At 40.9% G+C, this 24,485-nt stretch overlaps 1 protein-coding gene and 1 non-coding gene across 2 annotated transcripts; both read right to left on the reverse strand.

Moving 5' to 3' along the window:
* Positions 1 to 1,029: 1,029 nt before the first annotated feature.
* COQ10B (coenzyme Q10B) lies at positions 1,030 to 24,261 on the reverse strand. Its single transcript, XM_075528998.1, has 5 exons — positions 24,071 to 24,261; positions 16,700 to 16,849; positions 11,345 to 11,537; positions 2,644 to 2,745; positions 1,030 to 2,013 (listed from the first exon to the last, which is right to left on the reverse strand). Exons 1-5 carry the CDS (start codon positions 24,184 to 24,186, stop codon positions 1,846 to 1,848), a joined length of 729 nt encoding a protein of 242 aa, XP_075385113.1. The 5' UTR covers positions 24,187 to 24,261; the 3' UTR covers positions 1,030 to 1,845.
* On the reverse strand, positions 17,708 to 17,837 carry LOC142425196 (small nucleolar RNA SNORA5). The gene has a single exon (XR_012779553.1). It is a non-coding gene; the product is annotated as a small nucleolar RNA SNORA5 (small nucleolar RNA).
* Positions 24,262 to 24,485: the final 224 nt, after the last annotated feature.

A 24,485-nucleotide genomic window follows, 5' to 3' on the forward strand; every position in this document is an offset into this window, starting at 1 on the left:
CATTAGCAAAAAACTTGGAAATGGGCACCTATCATGCTTGGGGCAGTGAAAAACAACAGGGCACTGGATCAGTTATAAACGTTCTGGGAAAGCGTTTATCTGGAAAGAAGATCGTTTCAATTATATAAAGGTACATTAAGCACCAGACATGTCTGTTTACAAGGACCCCTTGGTCACAGGGTAGCACCATAATTAGGGTAGGGGGGGCAATGATCAATGGAAAATGGTTTTGCCCTGATTTGTCCAATTCTTTTTGAACTATATTACATGCGTGTGTATGAGCAAATGCATTGGAAGAAGCACACCAGCCTGTGTGATCACGAAGTGCTGAAGAGATGAGGTAATGGGCATCAGAACGAAATACTGTGAATGAGGGGACCCAAAACTCAACCTGCAGGCAACTGGACATCCCCTTAGGGAAGGGTCATGGGGAGGAGACAAGCCAGTCAGGGTGCAGGGTAGCAGCAATGAAACAACTTTCCTAAGTGCTTCCCCACCCATCGTGATCCCAATTCTACCTTATAAATCTGGCTAGACCAAATGTACACTGGTACAAATAAAAAATGGAATCCAGGACGGATGATCCCTTCAGGATCAGTGAGAATGGTGATACCAGGAGGGTGGGGTAGAGAGGGGGATCCAATTATAAGGATCTACATATAACACCCTCCCTGGGGGATAGTCAACAGAAAAGTGGATGAAGGGCCATGTTGGACAGTAAGATGACAAAATAATTAGAAATTATCAAGGGTTCACAAGGGAGGGGGAAGAATGCAGACCTGTTGCCAGGGGTTTATGTGGAGAGCAAATGTTATGAGAATGATAACGAATTACAAATACGCTTTATACAATTGATGTGTGGTGTGTGGATTGTGTTGAGTTGTATGAGCCCACAATAAAATGATTTTAAAAAAGTATGAACCCCCAATAAAAAGAAAAAAAATTATGCATATGTATATAGGTATATAGTTGTTACTCATTTAAGTAAATTTAATGTCTGTAAAGGTTTTTCAAATAACTACAAAAAAGTACACAAATTAGCTTTATTAAGTTATTGTCAGTCCTTACACTGATTTGTCTTTTAAAAAAAGGAATACATTATTGAAAGTGGGTACACAATAAATAGTAAATTAGCAACAGTACTGGAGACATCAACTATCTTAAGTATTGTTGAAGACAAAATTTGACACACTGTTGATAGAACAGCCAAAGGACTCGAGAGGGCGGCACACTACTAAAAAAGTAGCTTACGTTGGGCCCTTACCAAGAAAAATACTCTGGGCACTAACCTCACTAGCACTGCGTTTCTGCCACTCCTAAGACCAACTTAAAAATGCCCAAAGTTTTCAGTAACCTTCATTAACTTTTTTTAAGTTGAAATTTTACTTTAAATATCTGTTGATTATTCAAATATCCTAAGGCCATAACAGGTTCTATAATAAGTTACAAATATTCTGAATTTAATAACTTAAATGTGTTATGGTTAATGTAAGCCGTCTGGCATGAGTATTTCACCTAACCTCTTGAAGGTAGGTAATAATTAAAAGGCTTAAATTTACAGTTCACTGCCTGCTAGAGGAGTGATGTCAGTATTCCAGAAAGAGTGGTGACATCCTGTGTATTGCAAATGGAGAACATGCTAATGTACATAATACTTTGAATTATACTTGATTGAAGAAATAATTCTTTGTGCACGTCCTATATTCTGTGCGCAAAATTTCAATAGTGCAGGTTTATAATCAAAGTTGGATTTAACAAATGCTTTCTGACTTCTGAAAGCAAATGATGAAAGCACTTCCCAAAGTGAACAAGTTATAAATAGGTAGCACCAGTTCTTTGTTCCTTTTACGTGTGATGGACTTCATGAAGCATTAGTTCCCGCGGGATATTGGTTTCCGGCCCATAGAGCTTACACGCTCTCCTTTCAAACGCAGCTACCATCTGCTTGACGACTTCATCGAAAAAGAGGGCGGCAAGCTGAGAGTGTAGAAGTGAGCGAAATTCAAATGAAATCTGTAGGAAAACAGATAATTTTAGGAAAATCTTTTACTACATCTCCACTTAGAATAGTGATACCCTCTAAAATGGGATGGGTGGCCAGTGTCTAACAAGCTGTTGTGGGTGCATCTAGGTGAGGTTTTCAGCATCACACAAAAGGTTCAATGTAAATCTGGGTTGGCCATGATTTTCAGTGGCTTGGCAGTTATATATGTAATGATGTCATCTGACTATAATGATCCTCTATTTTGAGATGTAATATGGTCCCATAACACCAATTTTTACACAATGGCTTATTTTTTAGAGCCTAACTGGGAAAGTGAAAAGTGGGTATATAAATAATGATATTAAACATTTTTATCAAACTGGTAGTAAAGTGATGGCATGTATTCTACAAACTCTTGTAAACATTAGAAAACAGAAGGAATTCAAGATTCAAAAAAATTTTTTAAGTTCATTAGCATTTTTTCTATAAAGTTCAGTACAGAAAAAAAAGGATTCAATACCAGAAATGCGAGATGTTTTAAAGTGCTTCCGTAATCTCGATCCACATAAAATTAATCATGGCATTTGGGTTCTACTAAGTGGATTATCCTTTCTCCACTGGATATGTGGAACAAATCAAGGGCTTTCTTGGAGACTTACTGAAAAATCCAAGGTACAAGTTCTTGGGTAGCCAGGAAGACCTGGGCTAAAACGCCAAACAGTCTCCAAATGTTTAAAAAGTTTCCCATCTGTACAGGATGCCTAGAACACAAAAGCAAAATCAGTAAGCTACCACATAGTATTGGTTAGAATCTAAAATTATTGATAAGTACACAATTTTACAGTCAGGGAAGCCCTCTTAATTTTTAAATTTGGCATTAGGAAATAATTTCTTGCCAATATAAGTCTTTTTCTTCTGGGGTCCCCAAGAGTAGCATTTCTTCTCTCTGCCACTGTTACCACTTATTTAATCTCATTCAGGGACTAAACAGGGAGGGATTTTCTTGCATCTTCTTGCAGTTTAAGAGTCTTCCTGCTCTGCTATTTTCAATTTGATCTTGAACCATACTTCCTTAATCTCTAAAATGAGTACATCTATATTATACCATCACTGTGCGATGACCAAACTATTTGTAAAACACTTGGCACGTGTCCCTAGGATAATTGGACAATCCTCCCTTGTATATACAAAGACTTTCTTGTTAAATCACAATTGTTCCTGAACAATTTATTCTCATACACCTCTCTGGCTCCAGCTTTCTTGAAAGTCTGGCCTAGTTAGTCCTGGTTTGGACCCATTTACGTATTTTTTAATCTACTTAGTGCTAATGGATGCTTTATACACAGGGGGCTTCAAAAAGTATGTGGAAAAGGTCTATGAACTTTTTGAAGCCCCCTTTTATAGGTGGGTACACTGTAAGGCACAAAAGTCATACTAAGCATGGTGCACTTTGGTATTTCCATTTTATATCACTATATAAAACAACTATTGAGACCCACTTAAGTGGTATCACTTATAGTCTGAAAAACTGGTCAGAACCACATTCACTGTTACTCTGCTAGGACTTTTATCTACTGGTACCCCAGATGCTTTCTGGGCCTCATTACACCATGGGACATGTGACCCCAAGGATTTCTATCACCACCTCTCAGAGGCAGAAAAATTTAAAAATTCCTATTTCAGAGTTTACTGCCTCTCCCAAATTAAGTCTTAAAATTTTTAGTTCTTCTGGCATACCCTGAGGCTAATAAATGATTGAGCCTCTCTCCTCCTTTTCTCCATAAGTTACCCTTAAATTCTGACTTGCTTCTCCCCTCAGGCTATGTCCCTCCCCCCCAGGTATAAATTAGCAAAATAATGACTTGTATTGAGTAAACTATTTCCCCCACAAAGTGAACTGAGTCATTTTTTCTTCCAGGGCTAGAAGCTCAGGATCATTTCTCATCAAATTCTGGATCTTGCCACAGACAAATCAAACTGGAAGCCAAAGAACTAAAAAAGCCACCCACAGCTTTGTTCCTAACTTCCTCTATTTTCTAAATCCTTTTGAATAAATTACGGTCAGGCCCTATAAAGAATCACCCCTCATCTGTCAGTTTGTCCTACTACAATAGTGCTTTGTGTGTTGCTTTGATGCTAGACATGCGACTGGCGTTTGGGGCCAGTAAAGTCAGTCACGCATGGCGGACAGGATTCAGTGGGGCTTCCAGAGGCAAAATAGGAAGAAAGGCCTGGTGGTCTACCTCAACACTAACCAATGAAAACCCTACTGATCACAACACATGGTCTGAGACAGTGATGGGAGATGAGCCCCCAGGTTAGAAGGCATTCTGTACAGCCACCAGAATAAATGTAAACATGCCACCAGTCATGAAGGTGGCTTAGGACTGACAGCAAACAGTTCCTTACACTGCACACAGCATCCCCACGAGCTGGAGCCAACTCAATGACAACTAAACAACATGATACAGAAGATCAGTTGCATCCAAACTAGAAAGACTTAAAAAGCAAAACTTGATTCAGATATGTTTGTATTTTAAAATGTTAAGTTTCTGAAAATTCATTTAGGGTAAAACAAATCATTAAAATAGTAACTATATCAAAAAATTTTAATCACATTGTACTGAGTCACTGGGAAGAAACAAACATTTTCTTTAAAGTATGGAATTAAAAGAGAGCAGAATTTTTCCACAAACTTTCTGAAGTTATCTCATATATATATTGACTAAAAACCAAGCTCCTATATAGCAGTGGTTCTCAACCTGTGGGTCGCAATCCTTTTGGGGGTTGAATGATCTTTTCACAGGGGTCACCCGACTCATAACAGTAGCAAAATTACAGTGATGAAGTAGCATTGAAAATAATTTTATGGAAAAAAAAGAGAAAATTTTATGGTTGGGGGTCACCACAAGAGAAACTATTAAAGGGTCTCGGCATTAGGAAGGTTGAGAACCACTGCTTTATAGGATTTGAGACTGTAAATCTTTAAAGGAGTAGGCTGGTATACACATACACACAGACAACCACCACCACCACCACTACCACCCTACCCCCCCACCCGCACCTCCCACTCATTGGCCTGCAATCTGCATACTTGGCCGCGTTCAACACCAGCAGCAGCTCTGCAAGAGCAGAACCAGGCTTTCTACTGCTGTCAACAGTTACAGTCTTGGAAACCCACAGCGGGTCTCTATGAGTCAGCATAGACTGCATGGCAGGGAGTTTGGTTTTATTTATATATATATATATATATATATATATATATATATATATATATATATATGTTGCTAACAGCTATATAATTTTTTTAAGTATCAAGAGTCAATGACAGGAAGTTATCCTGCTTTAGGATCATACATTCTGCTTTATCTTATTCTTTATTTACAATCACGTAAAAATTGCTTATGGGAAATTGTTTCTAAAGACTCGGAATACTCCGTTTGGTAAAGCGCCCTCCTCCAACCACAACTGTGCGACGTGCAGCAGCGCTGCACACAGGAATCGAGGGTGAAGACCCACAGATTTTCACTAGCATGCTCTGACCGGGATAATACCGCTAACGGCTCCACACCTAACAGGAAACGTGAACGCCGTAGAAGCTGTAAGATGAGAGTCTAATGATTGTTCTGGATCAACTACCCATTCTAATGTTCGCATTGTGAACCTGCAGTAAGATCCACTGAGGATTAAATTAATAGTGAATATTGCTTCTATTAAATATGCTCAAAAATCTCCAGGGCATCTAATCACTACACATTAGCATCTGCCAGAATTACGGAAGCATTAAGTTACAGGCACATTTTGGACAGCTAATACATAGAAATACATACAGATTTTGGGGGAGGGAGCACTAGAACTGATTGTGAAGATGTATATACAACTTTTTCTAAAAGCGGTTTAACTATGCAAGTGTGTTACATGAATATTATATCAAGAAAACCACTAAAAACAAAAAAGAAACCAAACTTGATAAATGGTTACCATGGGTGAAATACAAAGAATTGCTGCTTAGGGGGTATTGAGTTTTATGTTAATGGTGGTGGAATAATTTGGAAAAATATATAATGGTTGTATATAATGAAGAGTATAAACAGTAGCACTGAATTATACATGTAGAAGTTATGGAATTGGAGAATATTTTGTTTTATATATTTTTGCCACAATTAGGAAGAAAAAGAAAAGAACAAAGAATAAGAATATGGTGATAATTGACTGGATTACTGGATTGTATGACACGTGGATGAAGTGCTAATAAAACCGGTAAAATAAAAACAAGGCCCTAACAAAATAAAGAAAATGTTTCAGATAATTTCTGACTTCCTGTAAGTCATAACGATTTTTATTATATGGCAAATATGCAAGTTAGGTATTTCAGAACCTGAACCCGGGGACAACTGAAAGCAGAACTTATACAGTATTATGCATTATGCATTAGGAGCTGCTAACCACAAGGTCAGAAGCTTGAAACCAGCAGCCACTTCTGAGAAGATGAGGCATTTTGCTTCTGTAAAGAATGACAGCCTCAGAAACCCACAGGGCAGTTTTACTCTGCACTAAAGGGTTGCTATGAGTCAAAATGGACTCCACAGCAGTGACTTCTTTTGAGTTAAGAGCTAGCACTCTGAATTCAGACTTCTAGCCTCCAAAACTGGGGGGCAGGTGGGTGGATATTAGTTTCTTAAAGCCATTCACTTGTGCTATTATTTCTGTTATAGCAGTACTAGAAAACTAAGCAATAGTTTGCTATTCTCAAATACATCTTGAAACAATAAATTGGTACATTGAGGTAGCTTATAATGGAATAAGTTTTAGAATCAGTCACATACAATCAGACTTCATCTCCAGTTCTTAATCTCCCTAAGCCTCATAAAGTTGAGAATGTAATTCTCATCACAGGTTGCTGTGAAGATCCTCCTACTCTCACCTAAAGCAAATTCTTCTCTCCTGGGCAATATGGAAAGCTACTCTGGGATCATTATGAACATCTCTCGATCTGCAGTCATTCCAGAATACAGGTAACCCTCCACTTATAACAGTCCATGTACAATCGAGTGATGAAGAACTGTTACTTCTAGCTATCCATTTTGTCCTGTGAGCACCTCAGTGTTAGTATATGAACAACATACAATGATGCAGCACGTAATCTGCCGTTATCATCTGCAGATGTTCACTTTAATGATTTCCTGTTGAGAACATGCTTAGACACTTAAGTCTTCTAAACGAAACCAGGAGCTTCAGCTGCTTAAAAATATGAGCAGGTGGATTCAGAAAGCAGTGGTGTGTTACCACGAAATATATGAAGGAGAACACAGACAACCCTCACTGATTTCTCACTGGAAACACCTCTCAGCACCGGAGAATCCCCAGTCCTCCACAGTGGAGTTACATGGCAAAGTGCCAACTCTTCCATCTCTGGAGCACTTTATGATTGTGTATGCTTTTATGTGTAAAAATATCTGTTAGTTTATGCATGTTTCCAAATGTTGTTGTTCTTGTTAAGTGCCCTCAAGTCAGTTCCCAAAGTGACCTTTTATGCACAATGGAACAAAACACTCCTGTGCTCAGAACTGTTCCTGTGTAAAACCCATCTTGTTGAGGGACTTCCGGGCTGCCTCTCTACTTAACCAAAGATGATGTCCTTCTCCAGGGACTGGTCTTTCCTGACAACGTGTCCAACGTATCTAAGATGAAGTCTCAGCATCCTTTCCTCAATACGTCACTCTTCCTCATTCAGTGTCCAACTTTCACATGCATATGAGGCAATTGAAAATACCATGGCTTGAGTCAGGCACACCTTAGTCCTCAAAGTAACCCCTGCTTTTCAACACTCTAAGGAGGTCTGGTGCAGCAGATTTATCAAATGCAATGTATCATCTCATCTTGATTGCTGCTTCCATAAGCATTGACCGTGGATCCAGCAAGACAAAATCCTTGACTTTAATCTTTTCTCCATTATCATGATGTTTACCTAGTGGTCCAGTGGTGAGGATTTTGTGCTTCCTTACATTGAGCTGTCATCCATACTGAAGGCTACAACCCTTGATCTCCATCAGCAAGTGTTTCAAGTCCACCTCACTTTCAGCAAGCAAGGCTAATAAGCCTTCCTCCAATCCTGACCTTCATAGACTCCAGCTTCTCTGACAATTTTCTCAACACAAAGTAAATAAGTATGGTGAGAGAATAAAATGCTGATGGGCAGTTTTCCTGATTTTAAACCATGTAGTAATCCCTTGGTCTCTTTCCAAATAAAAATAGAAATTATAGATACTGATAATGAAAGGCAATAATGAGAAGTTAAAACAAAAACTAAGACTTATGTCAGAGTTGTTAAAATGGAACTCCCATTGTAGGTTGAAGACTATCTGCACAAAAAGTGTGGTCTTCATAAGCCAGGAACCTCCTTGATTCCATTACTGGAGTAATAGTGATGCTACTGATGATGGGATACAAAGCCAGAAAAGATACTTCCCTTCCATCAAGGTCTTCAATTTTGTCAGAAAGTTCAATTGAACAAAGAAATGACCCCCCCAAAAAAATAAGAAAGGACAATACAATGATAAGAAAGTAAATATAGCACGCAAAATGCTCAAAGGAGTCAAGACACAGGTCCGACTATTTATATAAGTGAAAAGATAGAGACACCAGATAGGTGAATTTTAAAGGACTGATAAACCCACTGTTAAATTAAGACAACATAGACGTTACAGAGCTGTGGAATAAATACTGCATAGAATAGTCAAGGAATTCTCAGATTGATAGCATTGCCACAGTATGAAGTATGGTGTGGGGACATGGGTAAAGAATAGAATACAAAAAGGTTTCAAAAATTTATGGGAAAATCCCATTAAAATAAATAAATTTTTAAAAGGAAAAATTCTTTTTTTCTTTTATTGGGGGCTCTTAGCTCTCTTATCACAATCCATACCTTCATCCGGGGTGTCCAGCACAGTTGCACATATGCTATCATTATTTTCAAAGCACTTTCTTCCCACTTAAGCTCGATATCAACTCCCCATTTCTTCCCCGTACCTTCCCCGCCTGCCCTCCCTCACGAACCCTTGATAAATTATAGATTATTATTTTCATAACTTACATCGTGCTGCGTCGCCCCTCACCCACTTTTCCATTATTTCCCACCCCTCTTGGGAGGTGGTTATAGGTGATCCTTGTGATCAATTCCTTTCTCCCCCCACCTGCCCCTAATCCTCCTGGTATCTCTACTCTCATTGTTGACCCTGAAGGGTTTATTATCTATTCTGAATTCCCTGTGTTTCGGGCTCTTATCTGTAGCAGTGTGCATGCTCTGGTCTGACCCAATTTGTAAGGCAGAACTGAGGTCATGACACTTGGGGGAAGGAAGCCCCAAAGAACCAGAGGAAAGTTGTATGTTTCATCGGTGCTATACTGCACCCTGACTGGCTCATCTCTTCCCTGTGACCCTTCTGTGAGGGGATGTCAAATTGTCTACAGATGGGCATTGGGTCTCCACTCCATGCTCCTAACACCCCACGCCCCCTATTCACATTGGGTATGGTTTTGTTCTGGGTCTTAGATGCCTGAGACCTGATCCTATTGACACCTCATGATCACACAGGCTGGTGTGCTTCTTCCATGTGGGCTTTGTTGCTTCTGAGCTAGATGGCCGGCCACTTGTTTATCTTCAATCCTTTAAGATCCCAGATGCTATCTCTTTTGGTAGCCGGGCACCATCAACGTTCTTCACATTTGCTTATGCACCCATTTTGTCTTCAGCGATCTTGTCGGAAGAGTTAGCATCACAGAATGCCAGATTGTTAAAACAAAGTGTTTTTGCATTGAGTTGAGGCCCAATGTCCATCTGCAACCTTAATTCTTAACATATAGATATGAGTATATAGCTCCATTCCCCTCATGTTTTATATATATATATATATTTACATATGTACATGTCTATATTTAGACCTCTATAAATGTCCTTTGCCTCCTGGTTTTTTTTTCTCTATTTCCTTTTACTTTCCTCTTGTCCCATCATCATGTTTGGCCTTCATTCAGGTTTAGTAATTCCTCGCTGCTACATAGCCCTTGATTAAGCCCTACTAGGCATCCTATCCATTAGGTTTTAATTCTATTTCCCACAAACTTTTTGAAGTCCTCTTGTGTATGGTCTGTGTACAATATTACAGAGTTTGACTTCATTCTCATGTCCTGGGAAACCAGAACAGGAAGACAGTTTGGGGTGGGATGAGTGTGAGAGGATAAGATTTTCAGAGTTGTAGATAAAAGCAGAATAGTCAACTAAGATATAAAAAGCTTGATAAGACAGTGAAGTTAGAGATTAGAAAACTGGTTGAGCTGGAGACTTGGCTCTATCTTTAGCAATATGAATTTAGGTACCTAATGAACCTTAGTAAGCTTTTGTTTGTTCAACTACAACAAGGTGAACAAAATGCTTGAACCTCAAAGGATTTTTGTGATGATTACATAGGTAACTGAAGTGAAACACCAATAAAAGCTCAATAAATACTTGCTATCGGAGAGGCAGTGCAGTGCAGTCGGTAAAATCTCCAAAACCACAGAGGCAACAGCTGGAACCAGTTTCATTATTTGAAGTGGACTTCAAGCCGGGGAAGTAAGAATAGGGCAGACTGCAACTCTAAGCTTAACTGGACAGTATACGCCTGTTGTGAGAATTGTACTCCTGTCGACCCATAACCAAGAGCTGACAGGGCACTGAGTTGTGGTCAATTTCCAGGAAATGATGTCACCTTTTAGTCTTGTGTACATAAAAGTCCTCTACCACTACCCAACTGTAGGAATGCGAAAGGAATGGGTATTATTTTCTATGAAGTTAAGACTTTAAGTCTGAGTATCCTTACTGCCCTTGCACGTAAGTACCTTGTTGTAAGACGGGTAAGAGAATAGGATGCATAGCACACATCATGGTACTTCGTATTCATCGTACCTCGAACTCAGCAGGCCAAATGACCCTGTTAATGCTCTCCACATGGATATCTTGTCGCTTTCTTCATTTTATCACTGCATTCAACTTTCCAAAGATTTATCTATTAAGCAATGTTTTATGTCTCCTTTAATTTCCCTCTAATTGTAATGCATTTAATATTTTTCTTATGAAATATTATATTACAATAACGAAAACATTTTTCACTTGTGTGGTAGAATTCCTTTTTGGAAAGAATAATACTAATATTGCATAAAATAATACCAGTAAGAGATATAGAACATGATTTGGACTTTATCACTACCATTTCTGCTATTAGTTTAAACAAATCTTTTCAAGCTATCACATTAACATGTATAATAAAGTGTGACACAACCAACATTTTAGGAATATTTAAAACAACAAAAAAACAATACTATTACCTTCACCAAATGTGGCTTCACCAAGGTGACGACTGATGTATATCGCTCCAGCACAGGTGGAAACCCAATTTCTAATTGTGCTTTACAATAACCAGATCTCTTTGATATGATAACTGATTTTTTGCACCAAGGAACAAAATGCTTGTAATGTTCAACTCTTGATACTACATCATACATTTCCTGCATCGAATACCTTGGAGAGAGAGAAAGAGAAAATGGTGTCAGTGGCATCTAGTTACACAGTGAGCAACTTTAAATGCATACCAATAAAGTTTACTGAGTATGGAGCACTGGAGATATGTATGGAGCCACACTCTAAAATGAGTGACTTCCAAAGCAACATGGGAAAAAGGGAACTGATTATACAGAAAGTGGAGTTCATAATCTGGCAGCACACAGACCAGATTTGCCTACATATATAATTTTCAATTAGTTGCCAACATTTAAAAATAGAGTCTACCTAAACATCTGGATTTATGGTTTCTCAAAAAAAGGAATGGTCTTGCAATAATTGGTCCAGAGTTCTGCATAACAAGGGTGGACTTCCATGTGCATGAAGCAGGAGACTTAGTATCATTAAGATGTCAATACAATGCAAAGCAACCTGTGACACAATGAAATCTTGACCAAAATCCAAAAAACTTCATACAAAAAAATCTTCAACTTGATACGGACAGACACAAATTCAAAATATCATCATAGAGAATCTAGCAATATATTTAAAAAATAAAAAAAAACTACAATAATCAAATGTTGATCCTTAGGCAATCGAGCTGTTGTCAGTAGGACTTGACTAGAAAGCAGCTGATGACGGCAATGAGCAGTTTACTCTTGAGACTTCCATTACAGCCGCATTAACTGAGAGGAGAAGCTGTACAATTCCCTGACCCATGGTAAAATTCTCTTAATTCTCGGAAGAGGGAAAAATGAAGTCTCAATGCTAGGATTTACCACTGATAATGAGCACTGTTCTAGAAGTATTAGCCAATGCAATTATATCAGAGCACAGAAATTAATTGCCATAAAAGCTGTCTATAAGGTGAGCAGGGAGTGGAAAAAAGAGTTGATAGCAAGGGCTCAAATGGAAAGAAAATATTTTGGAAATGATGAAGGCAACGTATGTACAAGTGTGCTTAATACAATTTAATTACGGATTGTTATAAGACCTGTAAGAGCCCCCAATAAAATGATTAAGAACTTTTTAAAAAGTCTATAAAGACTAAAAAAAGTAGTAGAGCATGATAAAGGGTAAAAACACTTTGTAAGTCAGAAAGGACTATATTTAAATAAAAACTCAAAACCATAGTAGTCATGTGACTAAGTAGGTTGCTTAACCTCCCAATTATGTTTTCTTTACCCAAAAATATAAAAATAGATTTATAGGGCTCTTTTCATTGTTAAGTAAAATAGTTTCTAGCATATAATCTCAATAAGCACGTAATAATAGCTAGGAATTACGATTATCTGTGTTTAGGCCAAATGGGAGAGAGGGGGAAATAAGACCAATGTGTAATAAGAATTTTTGCATAAGATGGATAAGGAAACCAAGTAAATATGGTAGGGTGAAAAAAAGCTTTGGAGTCATGACACTTAATGTACATCAACTCCACTTTCTTCATATCCATAATTCTACATTTCATATACCTACCTCACATGACTCTTATGAGGGTTGAAAGAAGTGAAGCACCCAGAAGTGCCCATCAAAGGCAGGTACACAATGAAAGGTGGTTATTACTAGAAATTCAAAAGTGAAGTAGACAAATTCACAATGTATCTTTGGATTACCAGCTTTTAGCAAAGATGGCTACCTATTCAAAGATTTGTTTCCTTTATCCCATTGTTGTTAAAGGCACTACAATTAGGGACCGGTCCCTGGGAAAGGACATCATGCTTGGTAAAGCAGAGGGTCAGCAAAAGCTTTCATTTTGGAGGGAAGACCCTCAACAAGATACACTGACAGCTGCAGCAAGGACTGTGCGGAAGGCGCAGGACAGGGCAGTGTTGCAGTGTCTTGCACTGAGGGGACCAACTCCATGTCACCTAGTACGAGCAGCCTTGCATCATGAGTTATTGGCCACATCTGAGTGGAAGTAATGCATGTCACTTGCCGCTGTTTGTGAACCAACTCTGAAGATGAGGGAATGAGAGTCATGAGCTGGAGAAAGCCTGGGCACCTAAATTACATAATTAGAAGAGTTGAGAAAGAAACAAGCTTTGGGGTTTTATTTGGATATAGTAACTATCATTACCTTAACTAATACAGTGACTCAAAAGCTGAATCAGATACATGGCAACCCCATGTGTTGTAGAACAGAACTGACTGCACAGAGTTTGCAAGGCATGATCTTTTGGAAGTACACTGCCAAGCCTGTCTTCTGAGGTACGTCTATGTGGGTTTGAACTGCCAGCTTTTGGAGCAGCAGTTGGGTGCCTAATCATTTGCACCACCCAGGAACTCTTAGAAAAGGGAAATATAATGACAAGAGCTATGCATTTGCTGAAAGGCCTTTACTACAGAAAAATCAGACGGCGAAAAGCAATTGATTAAAATGAAGGAAGTGCACTTGACACGGCTTCGTGTAACACTTAAATGATCTCTTGGGAATGAAGACCCCACTCGAGAAATTCTCATATGGGGGAGATTGTGTTGTAGCTAGCTGTCAACACACCGCAATGTCCTCACTATGTGAACCTCTTCACTAACCTCAAGTCAGTGCTGACAAACAGCGACGCCTGGTGGGCTTCCAAGACTGTCCGTATTTATGGGAGTAGAAAGTCCAGTGTTTGTCCCACGGAGATGCTAAGGGTTTTGAACTGCTGACTATGTGGATTACAGCCCAATGCATAGCCTTGAAAGCACCAGGGCTCCTATATAAACCTCTGTAACAGGGGCCAAATCTGGCAAAACCATTTTATTCTATAAATAAAGTTTTATTAGAACACAGTCTGCATGGGAGCAAGTGAATGGGGAGGAAGAGAGAGTGGAGCACATCCTGGCCCAAGAGACCAGGAGGATGATATCCCCACTCCGAACAGCCAATGCACAGAGTGGACCATATGACTGATCCCACTATGTGACACGATGTCCCTCACTGACCCAAGGCCCTATGGGGGACAACACTGGAGACTCAGTGTCAGGATTGGCCCGAACTGACCCTGGGACACCGAGGCAAAACACTAAAAGCGTGCAGCACAAGCAACAGGGGGAGCAGAGCAGGGAGCTCCCGAGGGAGTGCAAAGGATAGACTCTGGAGTCAGAGCATGGTACCCCATCAGACTTGACTGGAGGACACACCTAGAGGTCAAAAATCAGACTTTGATCTATTTACAGGTTTTTCTTTAAAATGTTTTTCTTTTAAATTAATTTATTCTTTTATGGGTCACTGGTTTTCTTTTTTTGTTGTCATCTCTGTGTTCTCTTTTGTCGCTTTCTCTTGCTATGCCTTGTTTTTTGGGTGCACATTATTATCTCTGCAGATCTATCTAGATAAGATAGGCTGGGTGAACAGTCTGGAGGAGAAAACAACAGGACTGATGGTTCCGGTGGGACATGAGAGAAGGGAAGGCAGGGGTAAGAAAGTGGTGTTGACCAACCCAGGGACAAGGGAGCAACAAGTGATCCAAAATTAGTGGCAAGGAGGGTGTGAGAGGCCTGGTAGGGATTCAGCAAGGGTAATGTAACCAAGAGGAATTACTGAATCCCAAATGAAGGCTGAGCATGATAATGTGACAAGAGGAAAGTACAAGGAAATTAAGGAAAGAACTAGGGGACAAAGAGTATTTATAGAGGTCTAAATACAGGCATATACATATGTAAATATATTTATAGGATGGTGGGGAAATAGATCTATATGCATATATTTATAGGTTTAGTATTAAGGCAGATGGACATTGGACCTCCACTCAAGTACTTACTTAATGCAAGAACACATTGTTTTATTAAATTGGCATTCCATGATGCACACCTTCCCAACACTATCACGGAAGACAAATGTATACATAAGCAAATGTGGTGAAGAAAGTTGATGGTGCCCGGCTATCAAAAGATATAGCGTCTGGGGTCTTAAAGACTTGAAGATAAACATGCAGCCATCTAGCTCAGAAACCACAAAGCCCACATGGAAGAAGCACACCAGTCTGTGTGACCACAAGGTGTCGAAGGGATCAGGTATCAGGCATCAAAGAACAAAAAATCATATCAGTGTAAATGAGGGTGAGTGCAGAGTGGAGACCCAAAACCCATCTGTAGGCAACTGGACACCCCCTGACTGAAGGGTCAGAGAGAGAAGATGGGCCAGTCAGGTTGCAGGGTAGCAATGAAGAAACACACAACTTTCCTTTAGTTCTTAAATGCTTCCTCCCCCCAGTATCATGATTCCAATTCTACCTTACAAATCTGGCTAGATCAGAGGATGTACATTGGTACAGATAGGAACTAGAAACACAGGGAACCCAGAGCAGATGATCCCTTCAGGACCAGTGGTGAGAGTGGTGATACCTGGAGGGTAGAAGGAAGGTAGGGTAGAAAAGGGGGAACCGATTACAAGGATCTACATATAACCTCCTCACTGGGGATGGACAACAGAAAAGTGGGTGAAGGGAGATGTCGGACAGTGTAAGATATGACAAAAATAATAACTTCTAAATTATCAAGGGTTCCTGAGGGAGGATGGGATAGGGAGGGAGGGGGAAAAATGAGGAGCTGATATTAAGGGCTCAAGTAGAAAGCAAGTTTTGAGAATGATGTTGGTAACAAATGTACAAATGTGCTTGATACAATGGATGGATGTATGGATTGTGATAAGAGTTGTACAAGCACCCAATAAAATGAATTAAAAAAAGAACACGGTCAAGCCCATGTTTATGCACTGCAGCTGGCTGCTTTGGAGATATACCAACAATGCTGAGTAATTTTAAAAGACTACAAAGTGGAACAGTGTCATTATCTGGCTCTTTACAAAAAAAACTATGCTGACCCCTGCTCTGGATAGCCAGAACCTCTTAGTAGGTGTACAAGTATTTTTCTCGGTAATCATATATGAGAGAGCTAGGTAAACATATTTGCCTCAATGTATCAGTTCTGTTGTCATTGTAAAAAAGAACAATGTACAAAATGCAGATCATAAACAGTTAAAACAAATTATTTCCTTTATATATCAAGATTTGCATCTATAGCCTATAAAATTGCATTATTATACTCTTTTAACAAATAGTCGCAACACAGCCAGGGCTACCGAAGTCCAGCCTGAGAAAAATCGAGGTGAGTCTGTAAGAAGAGAATGCAGAGGCAGAGCAGCATGCTGTGCCACAGAAACCTGTACCGGCTCGCTTGCAGAACTATTATTACACACAGACCCTATTATCCTCCTCTCGCAATATTCTTTTCTCTTGTTGATTAAAGGTGCCGTAATTCTGATGAAAGTTCTTGCATGGATCTCCTTAGGCACAGCTGAGGTATGTAGTGGGAGAGTTCTGCTCATCAATATCCCACAGGAAGCTAAATATCTAAAAGAAAAAAAATTACTGGCTTTAGAGTAAATTTTGAAAATGAAAAAGCAAACACAGAAACACAAACTATAAAATACATATTACATTTTCTAAGTCTTTCTACATGTGGAGTATTCCCTAAATATCTATATATGCATATAGGTTAGAAGTGTCTGAAAAGGTAGCTTTTAGTCTGCAGCAGTGTTACAATACTCTTGCCATAAGATTGCTAGAATACTCATGAATATTCATCTTCTTCTCATCTAATCTTTCCTACTCAGGCTGTATTCCCAGCTGAGGCACTGTTGTCAAGTTGGCTCTCAGCTCCCAGTGACTCACTCAACCAAGTATCTGACCACTAAGAATCTTTGAGTTTCCCTGGCCCTGGCCGCACACTGCCAGGCCTTTCTCTAGTCTGCCTTCGTCGGAAGCTCTGCTGAAATCTGCTCAGACCATCAGTGGCTCTGTTGGGAACCAAATGGGTCTCACACATGGAAGCTGAGAATTCTAAGAAAGGATTCGTTTCTTTCTTTTTTTTGCAGTGTGTTTTTAAAAAAATGTTTGGTTCCTTTCCTTTAAAAAAAAATTTTTTTTTCATGTCTGTAACAAATGTATCTGGAGAGCAAATGCCTTGAGAATGATTGGGGCAGGGAATGTATGGATGTGCTTTATACAATTGATGTATGTATATGTATGGATTGTGATAAGAGTTGTATGAGTCCCTAATAAAATGTAAAAAAAGAAAAGAGGAGAGAAAAAAAGAAAATGATTAGGGCAAAGAATGTACAGATGTGCTTTATACAATTGATGTATGTATATGTATGGACTGTGATAAGAGTTGTATGAGCCCCTAATAAATTGTTTTAAAAAAAAAAGAAAAGAAAAAACAATGTATCCCTGAGCCTCAGAAGAGAAGAACAGGGCCCATGAGTTACAGTCTCTGCGGCAGCCTTCTGGGCAGGTGCCTGCCATGGGTGGGGCAGGCACTGACTTTGACACAGCTGCAGCATTTTTAATTTTTAAGGGTTCCTGTCTTAAACAAACAAAACCTTTTTATTGTGATTTGTTGAAAGAGTACAGAGAAAATTGGTTCTCAACAACTCATACACATTTTGATATGTGATAATGCTTGCAATCTGTACAAGGTTAACAGCACTTCCTCCTTTTCCTAACCCTTCCTGGCCTGAGCTCTTTCCCTGGTCAACTGCTGCTCTTCGATCTGCTTGTCTGTTCCAAGGGATGCTGCCATCGCTGGTGACTGTGCTCACCTTAAAATCAGTCTATTGTTTAGCTCTAAGTGCCATGGGCTTGAGGAGCTTGATCCACACGAACACACCTGGGAATTAGATGCTGCTTTCAGACTGGAGAAGGGTGGCCCTGCTAGAAACTGTTTCACGGTTCTCTTTAATCTGCGAATTTCCATTCCCATACAGATGTGGTGGGTGTGTACACATGTATGTGAAAATATGCATCTGGATAGTTATAAAGTCAGTTGTTTAGAGTATTTGAGAACAGATGCCCCAAATATTTTTACTCCCTAAATATTATCAGCCTTCCCATTTGTGTGGGCGAGAGACGGGGCTGTCTACTTCTACAAAGCATCATCCTCTAAAGACCGTCTACTTCTACAGGGTCATTACGACTCAGAGTCAACTTGATAGCGACGAGTTTGGTTTGCCTTTTTCCGGGATAAAAAATTTTTGAAGTTACTTTATACTCCAATGCATTCATTCCTTCAGCTAGTTATTCAGCTACTGTGTGTCTGACTGTACCAGACATTAGGAATAAGAAACCTGTTGCCTCTGACTGACTCCGTACTGTAGAACAGGACTGCTCCACAGGGTTGTCTTGGCTGTAATGTTTTGCATTGCAGATGCAGACTAACAAGCCTTCCTTTCACGGTGCTGCTAAGTGGATTAGGCTGGCCAACCTTTAGTTATTGAGTATAAATCCAGTTGCACCCTGCACTAGGAAGAAAATGGTGTAAAACCTGACATTTAACAGAGTCAGCAAAAATGAGCAGGGCCTTTTGGGAGACAGTGGCTGCAGCAATGGGCTCCAGTACAACTGTGAGGATGGTGTAGGACCAGGTAGTGCTTTGTTCTGTTGTACATGGGGTCGCTGTGAGTCCAAACTGACCTGAAGGCCCCTAACTCATTCTAGTTGTGGTGTAGTAAACGATTTGAGGGCCACCATCTCTGATCTGCTCTAGCCTCTCTTGCCACGAGGCAAGCAGGCGTCAGACATGCCTCTCCCCACCATCCTACTTTACTCTATTGATACCAATCATCCCTCCCACAGCACTCTCCTTCTATGCTGGGTTCAATAAGTCATTACAATGGCCACGAAAAACTCACAGCCAATACAATTAAGGTGGTTGTGTTATCTTAATCCACCCTCTCTATTTTACCTCTCTAGGTTCAAATATCCATTGCAACGGCCACACAACACACAAGCACAATTCAGAATTAAAGGGTTTATTATTAAGGAAGTTGACAGGTAGTAATGCAAGCAAGAATGCTTAGGATACAGTTGTTAATGTGTTACAAGGTTCTTTCAGGTCTGTGCATAAATGCCCAACGGGAATATCATTCCACTGTAAGCTTCAACCTGAAGGCGTTCAGCTCAAGCTCTAAAAGTAAGCAAACCCAGCTGCCTAAATTAAGTGCCCAAGACACCCCGTTCCAACAGAGCTCCACTTTTGTGGGTAAGCAAGCCCAGCTTCCCCAAGTAAGTGCACATAAGTACCCAACTCCACCAGCCAGCCTCTTGCACAAAATCACCCAGTTTTACTTGTTCCATGGGTTGAGAAGTCACACCACTCTGGTCCAGGCTCTGGCTCCTGGTTCTGCTGCTTCACTCTAAAGGTATAGCAGTCTTCTGGATCCAGGGGGTTCACTGAGCAGGGATCTCGGGTTCAGGGGACGAGAGAGCTCCACTCCTGGCTCTTGCTGATAATGAGATTCCTCTTCCTGCTTCTCAGAGGGCTCACTTTATACACAAGATAGAACTCCAAGGAATCCTGTTCCCAATTACTCACAGGTGAATCCTATCAATATCTTCCCTACCTTTTTACCAGACCCTTAGAGGAAAAGGCCATTGGGTGGGAGTTAGACTTTGGTGAAAAGAACCACAATAAATAATTCACTACCTATGCAACGGTTTATTCCAAAACCGCTGCGATCAAGTTGATTCCCACTCATGGCCGACTCCATAGGACAGAGTAGAACTGCCCGTTTGGGTTTCTAAGACGTTAAGTCTTCATATATATAGAAGTTTTATCTTTGCCCCAAGGAAAGGATGGCTGGTGGGTTCACGGCACAGACCTTGGGAGTAGCAGCTTGGTGACGAGTTCACTAGAGCACTAGGGTTCCTTGCCGGAGTTTGTTAGGAAAGTTAATAGATGATCAAGAGTCAGGCTCAGCGAACATACACTTATTTACTCCACAATACCATCTCTCCTCAGGGAGCAGCCAAGACTGTCTGGCCCTCAGCCTCTTGGCCTTTCTTCCTGGACCAGGAAGCCCCCCTGTTGCTCTGTCTTCTAGTTCCATAATCTCCAAGCCAGTCTCTGGGGGCTCTTGTCTCAGCTTCCATCACCTCAGACACTGATCTGGATTGTGTTCTTCCAATGGTCCCAGGCCTTCTCCCTGACCAGGATGGCCCTTAGACACACGGGAATGGTTTTGTTGAAGGCGTAGTTTTGTCTTTTGGCTAACCATACCCCCAATGTAAATAAAGGATGGTGCCTAAGTCATATCTTCTAGTAGTCTAAAGATACCCCCGAGGAAACAAATGAGTGACTCGGTCCATACCTTCTAAGGTCAGGACTTAATTCTATCTTAATCCTGACCAGTAGTTTAGCAGAGAACATTCTCTAAAATAGGATTACACCTATAGGTATAGAGTCTAGAATTATACTATATCATATAAGGAATTGTGGCTTGAAGGGCCACATGAATTGACTATATCTGTGGCAGTTACATAAACTATCAGTTGAGGAAGGGTAGAGTCTAGCCTGTCAATCAGGTCGCAGCTTAATGACCTCATGTGGAGGTGTGATGGAGATAAATGGCTCACTGGCAGCCAGACACACACTCTCTGCTTCACATTCCTGTTAACAAGCCACATGGAACAACACTGATGGAGCCTGAGCCCTGGAGCTGGAGGAGTCATGTGGAGACCCACACCAGTGCTGAGATGCTTCCACTGCCACTGGATCCACAAGACTTTCCACTCGCTAGCCTGTGATATTCCTGCAGTTGACGTCATTGCATGTGTTGCGTGAGTCTGAAGAATTACAGAATGGTGTCGGACATATGGACTAATATTGGACCTATGGACTTGTTTTGGACTGGGCTGTTTTCTTAGTTCTTTCTTACATCTAAGTGTCTCTGGATTTGTTTCTCTAATCAACCCAGACTAACACAATGTCTCACAGGGATTAAACAATCCTGGGATACGGCACGGGAACGGGATGATATATTTGGACCTCATTTAGGCAGAACAGCCTAGGAAGCCTCTAAAGTGATGGTTTGGCTGATAAATAATAGTTAGCCAGGCCAAGAGAAATATGTATGCATGTAGAAGGGGGCTTCAAGTAATTCACATTTTTCACCGATGAAACACACAACTTTCCTCTAGTTCTTTAATGCTTCCTCCCCACCCCACTATTGTGACCCCAATTCTACCTTATAAATCCAGCTAGACCAGACATGTACACTGGTACAGATAAGAGCCTGCAACACAGGGGATCCAGGACAAATAAAACCCCTCAGGACCAATAATGAGAGTAGCCATACCAGGAGGGTAAGGGAAGATGGGGGAGTAAGGGAGAACCCATCACAATAATTGATATATAACCCCCTCCCAGAGGGAAGGGCAACAGAAAAGTGGGTGAAGGGAGACAGTGGTCAGTGTAAGGCATGAAAAAAATAATAGTTTATAAATTATCAATGGTTCAGGAGGAAAGGAGAGTTTGGGAGGGAGGGAAAATATGAGGAACTGATACCAAGGGCTTAAGTAGAAAGAAAATGTTTTGAAAATGATGATGGCAACATATGTACAAATGTGCTTGATACAATGGATATATGTATGGATTGTGAGAAGAGCTGTGAAAGCCCAATAAAATGATTTTTTTTAATGATTTTTTTAAGTTGAAATTTTTGAAGCCCTGTTGCATATGTGTGGCTAAATGATCCCCCAATAAAATGATTTTTTAAAAGTTCAAATTTTTGAAGCCCCGTTGTATATACATATGTGGCTAAATGATTAGAGAGTGAGGGGGCACATTCCACATAGCAACAAGTCCAGCAAGGATGGGGTAGAAAGCACCAAGAGATCATGTTGGAGAGACAGGTACAGACTGACCATGCTAAGTACAGTCTGGTCAGGACAAAGCTTCTTGGAATTTACACTTAATGGGAAGCCATTGGAAAGTTCTGGGGCAAAATGAAGACATTTCATTAAATTAAGTCTTCACAAATGATATTTAAAATGGGGACTGGGCAGCCGGATGACATATCCTTCATATATAAGTACAGTTTCCTGAAGACAATGTCATTCCTGTGGTTTAGCAGAACAGTCGATTCCCAAGATCAAACTTTTTAACAACCAAAACAATTTATATAAAATGTCAACGGGCTTTTGCTAAAGGCAAAAACAGAGTTAAGCTCAAGACTTCATGAGACTGTATATGAATCACTGATGGAAAACTGATCTGCTACAATGGATGCATATATGGATTGTGATAAGAATGGTACAAGCCCCCAATAAAATGATTTTTTTAAAAAAGGAAAAATGATCTTACAAACTAAAAAAAGAAAAGAAAACTGATCTGCTTTGTAACTCTTTGGCCAGTTCACAATAAAAAGTTAAAAAAAGAAAAAAAGGCTACATGACTTTTGTTAAAATTCAATGGAAAACAATCAAATATGGATTACATGGGTGAACTTGTTGGCCCTTTTAAAGGTTAAGATTCTTGGTTTTCTTTATATTCAACTAGAAATAACAGCTTAAGAAATGAGCACTAAGGAAAATATGGTAAAGATAGTTGTGTGAATTCTTAATTATCTAGGATGTCACAAGTATTTGATTTTAAAATTTCAAAGATTCGATGACATTATTTCTTATTATAGAAGAGATTTTAGAATTAATTCACTTCCTAAGGAATACCATGTAATATGTAATATTTATATATAAAAGTAAAAAGTACTGGAATAATGTTATGTGAACTTCATTTTAAAGGCAAAAGTATTTTTAAAGCCTGTTTTGCTCTTCCATTAGTTTGTCTATTGTTATAATATCAGTTGGCTGTTCTATAACTATAGCGACATGTTGTTTTTAATGATCTATAAATGATATAAAATGTTTTATTTGTTTTAATCCATATTTGCCTAAAAATAATTAGAATTGACTGTGTTGTTGGTACTTGTCAAGATTCTTCATTGACCTGGATATCCTGGGATCATTTGGATTTGGGCTGTTCTCCCCTCCTCACTTTGTAGTGTTTACACCAGAACTGATTTTCAACACTAACTTTAAGTCACGTTAGAGAGTAAGTTATTGAAAAAGAAACTAAGTGGTGGAAGAAGAATCCTTGCTCTACCTGCATCCGCACCCCCAACGCCCATAAGGAACCAAGCAGGAAAAGCAAAGGCGGATTCGGTTCAAGGTTACAAAACTTTTAAATTACAGTAAAGGGGAGTGGGGGTGGCAACGCCAGGCTTCCTAGGTCAGCTACATGAAGCTCTCTGCAAGTACCCAATGGCGAGGGCAAAGAACTCTCCTAAGAAACTGGGAGAGCACATCTGACCGTCTGGCACGAAAGAGGAACAGAAGGGGCTCGCTGCCAGGCCACAAACTCACACCCAGCTGCCAGCAACCCCTCCACGCCAGTTAAAACTTTCCAGCAGCAGCAGCAGGCAGCCGGGTGGACGCCGGAAGGGCCCACAGGCACGGGACGCCGAGCGGCTTCCAAAGCGGCCCCGCCGATAACTCGCCGCCTCTCGCGAGCGCAGGGAGACACCGAGGAAGACGCGGCGGCCGGCGAGACGTGGGATCAGGACGCGATGCGCGCGTCCTTGGAGTGGCTTTGACGCCCAGCGCTGAGTCCCTGCCCCGCCGGAGACGCGGAAACGCCCCGATCCAGCCTCGCTTCACTGCAAGGACCCCCGTCCCCTCATCAGCAGACCCAGCGGAAAAAGACCTTCCCCGCGCCCCGTCCCGGGTGCTTTTTACCGGACGTTCCGCGCGGGACGCTGCGCCGGAACCGGAGCTCCGCCTGCTGCCGCCGACTTCGGAGGACATCCCGCGACCACCCTGCGCAGGGCTCTCTGACCAGTCCGGGCTGCCATGGCTGTCTCACTGAAGCCGGCGGCCACCTCCCGGTCCAGGCCGGGGATCCTCCCTCCGGAGGCCGCGCGGCCCGGCTCCGGCACCTTGCGGCCAATCGGCGGGCCCCGGGCGCCTACAGGCACGCCCCTTTGCCCTCCCCAGTTACCCAAAGGTGACGCACGCTCCCACTCCCTTATGATTGACGGGAAACGCGTACGTCATCCCGCCGGCCAGTCAGTGGGCACAGAGCTGCGAGGACACACCCCTCTCTGGCGTCCGGGCGGCCCAGCTCGGGTCTCCTCCTGTGCTCGTTCGCGTC

This window comes from Tenrec ecaudatus, chromosome 13 (genome assembly GCF_050624435.1).
Source record: "Tenrec ecaudatus isolate mTenEca1 chromosome 13, mTenEca1.hap1, whole genome shotgun sequence".
Lineage (NCBI taxonomy): Eukaryota > Metazoa > Chordata > Mammalia > Afrosoricida > Tenrecidae > Tenrec > Tenrec ecaudatus.

Excerpts from the sequence above, each read along its gene's own strand:
- COQ10B (XM_075528998.1), bottom strand. The coding sequence starts at position 24,186 with ATGGCAGCCCGGACTGGTCAGAGAGCCCTGCGCAGGGTGGTCGCGGGA. Across the intron at positions 16,850-24,070 it reads CGTCCCGCGCGGAACGTCCG|ATATTTAGCTTCCTGTGGGA; the intron begins GTAAAAAGCACC and ends TTTTTCTTTTAG. Across the intron at positions 11,538-16,699 it reads TGCGAGAGGAGGATAATAGG|GTATTCGATGCAGGAAATGT; the intron begins GTCTGTGTGTAA and ends TCTCTCTCCAAG.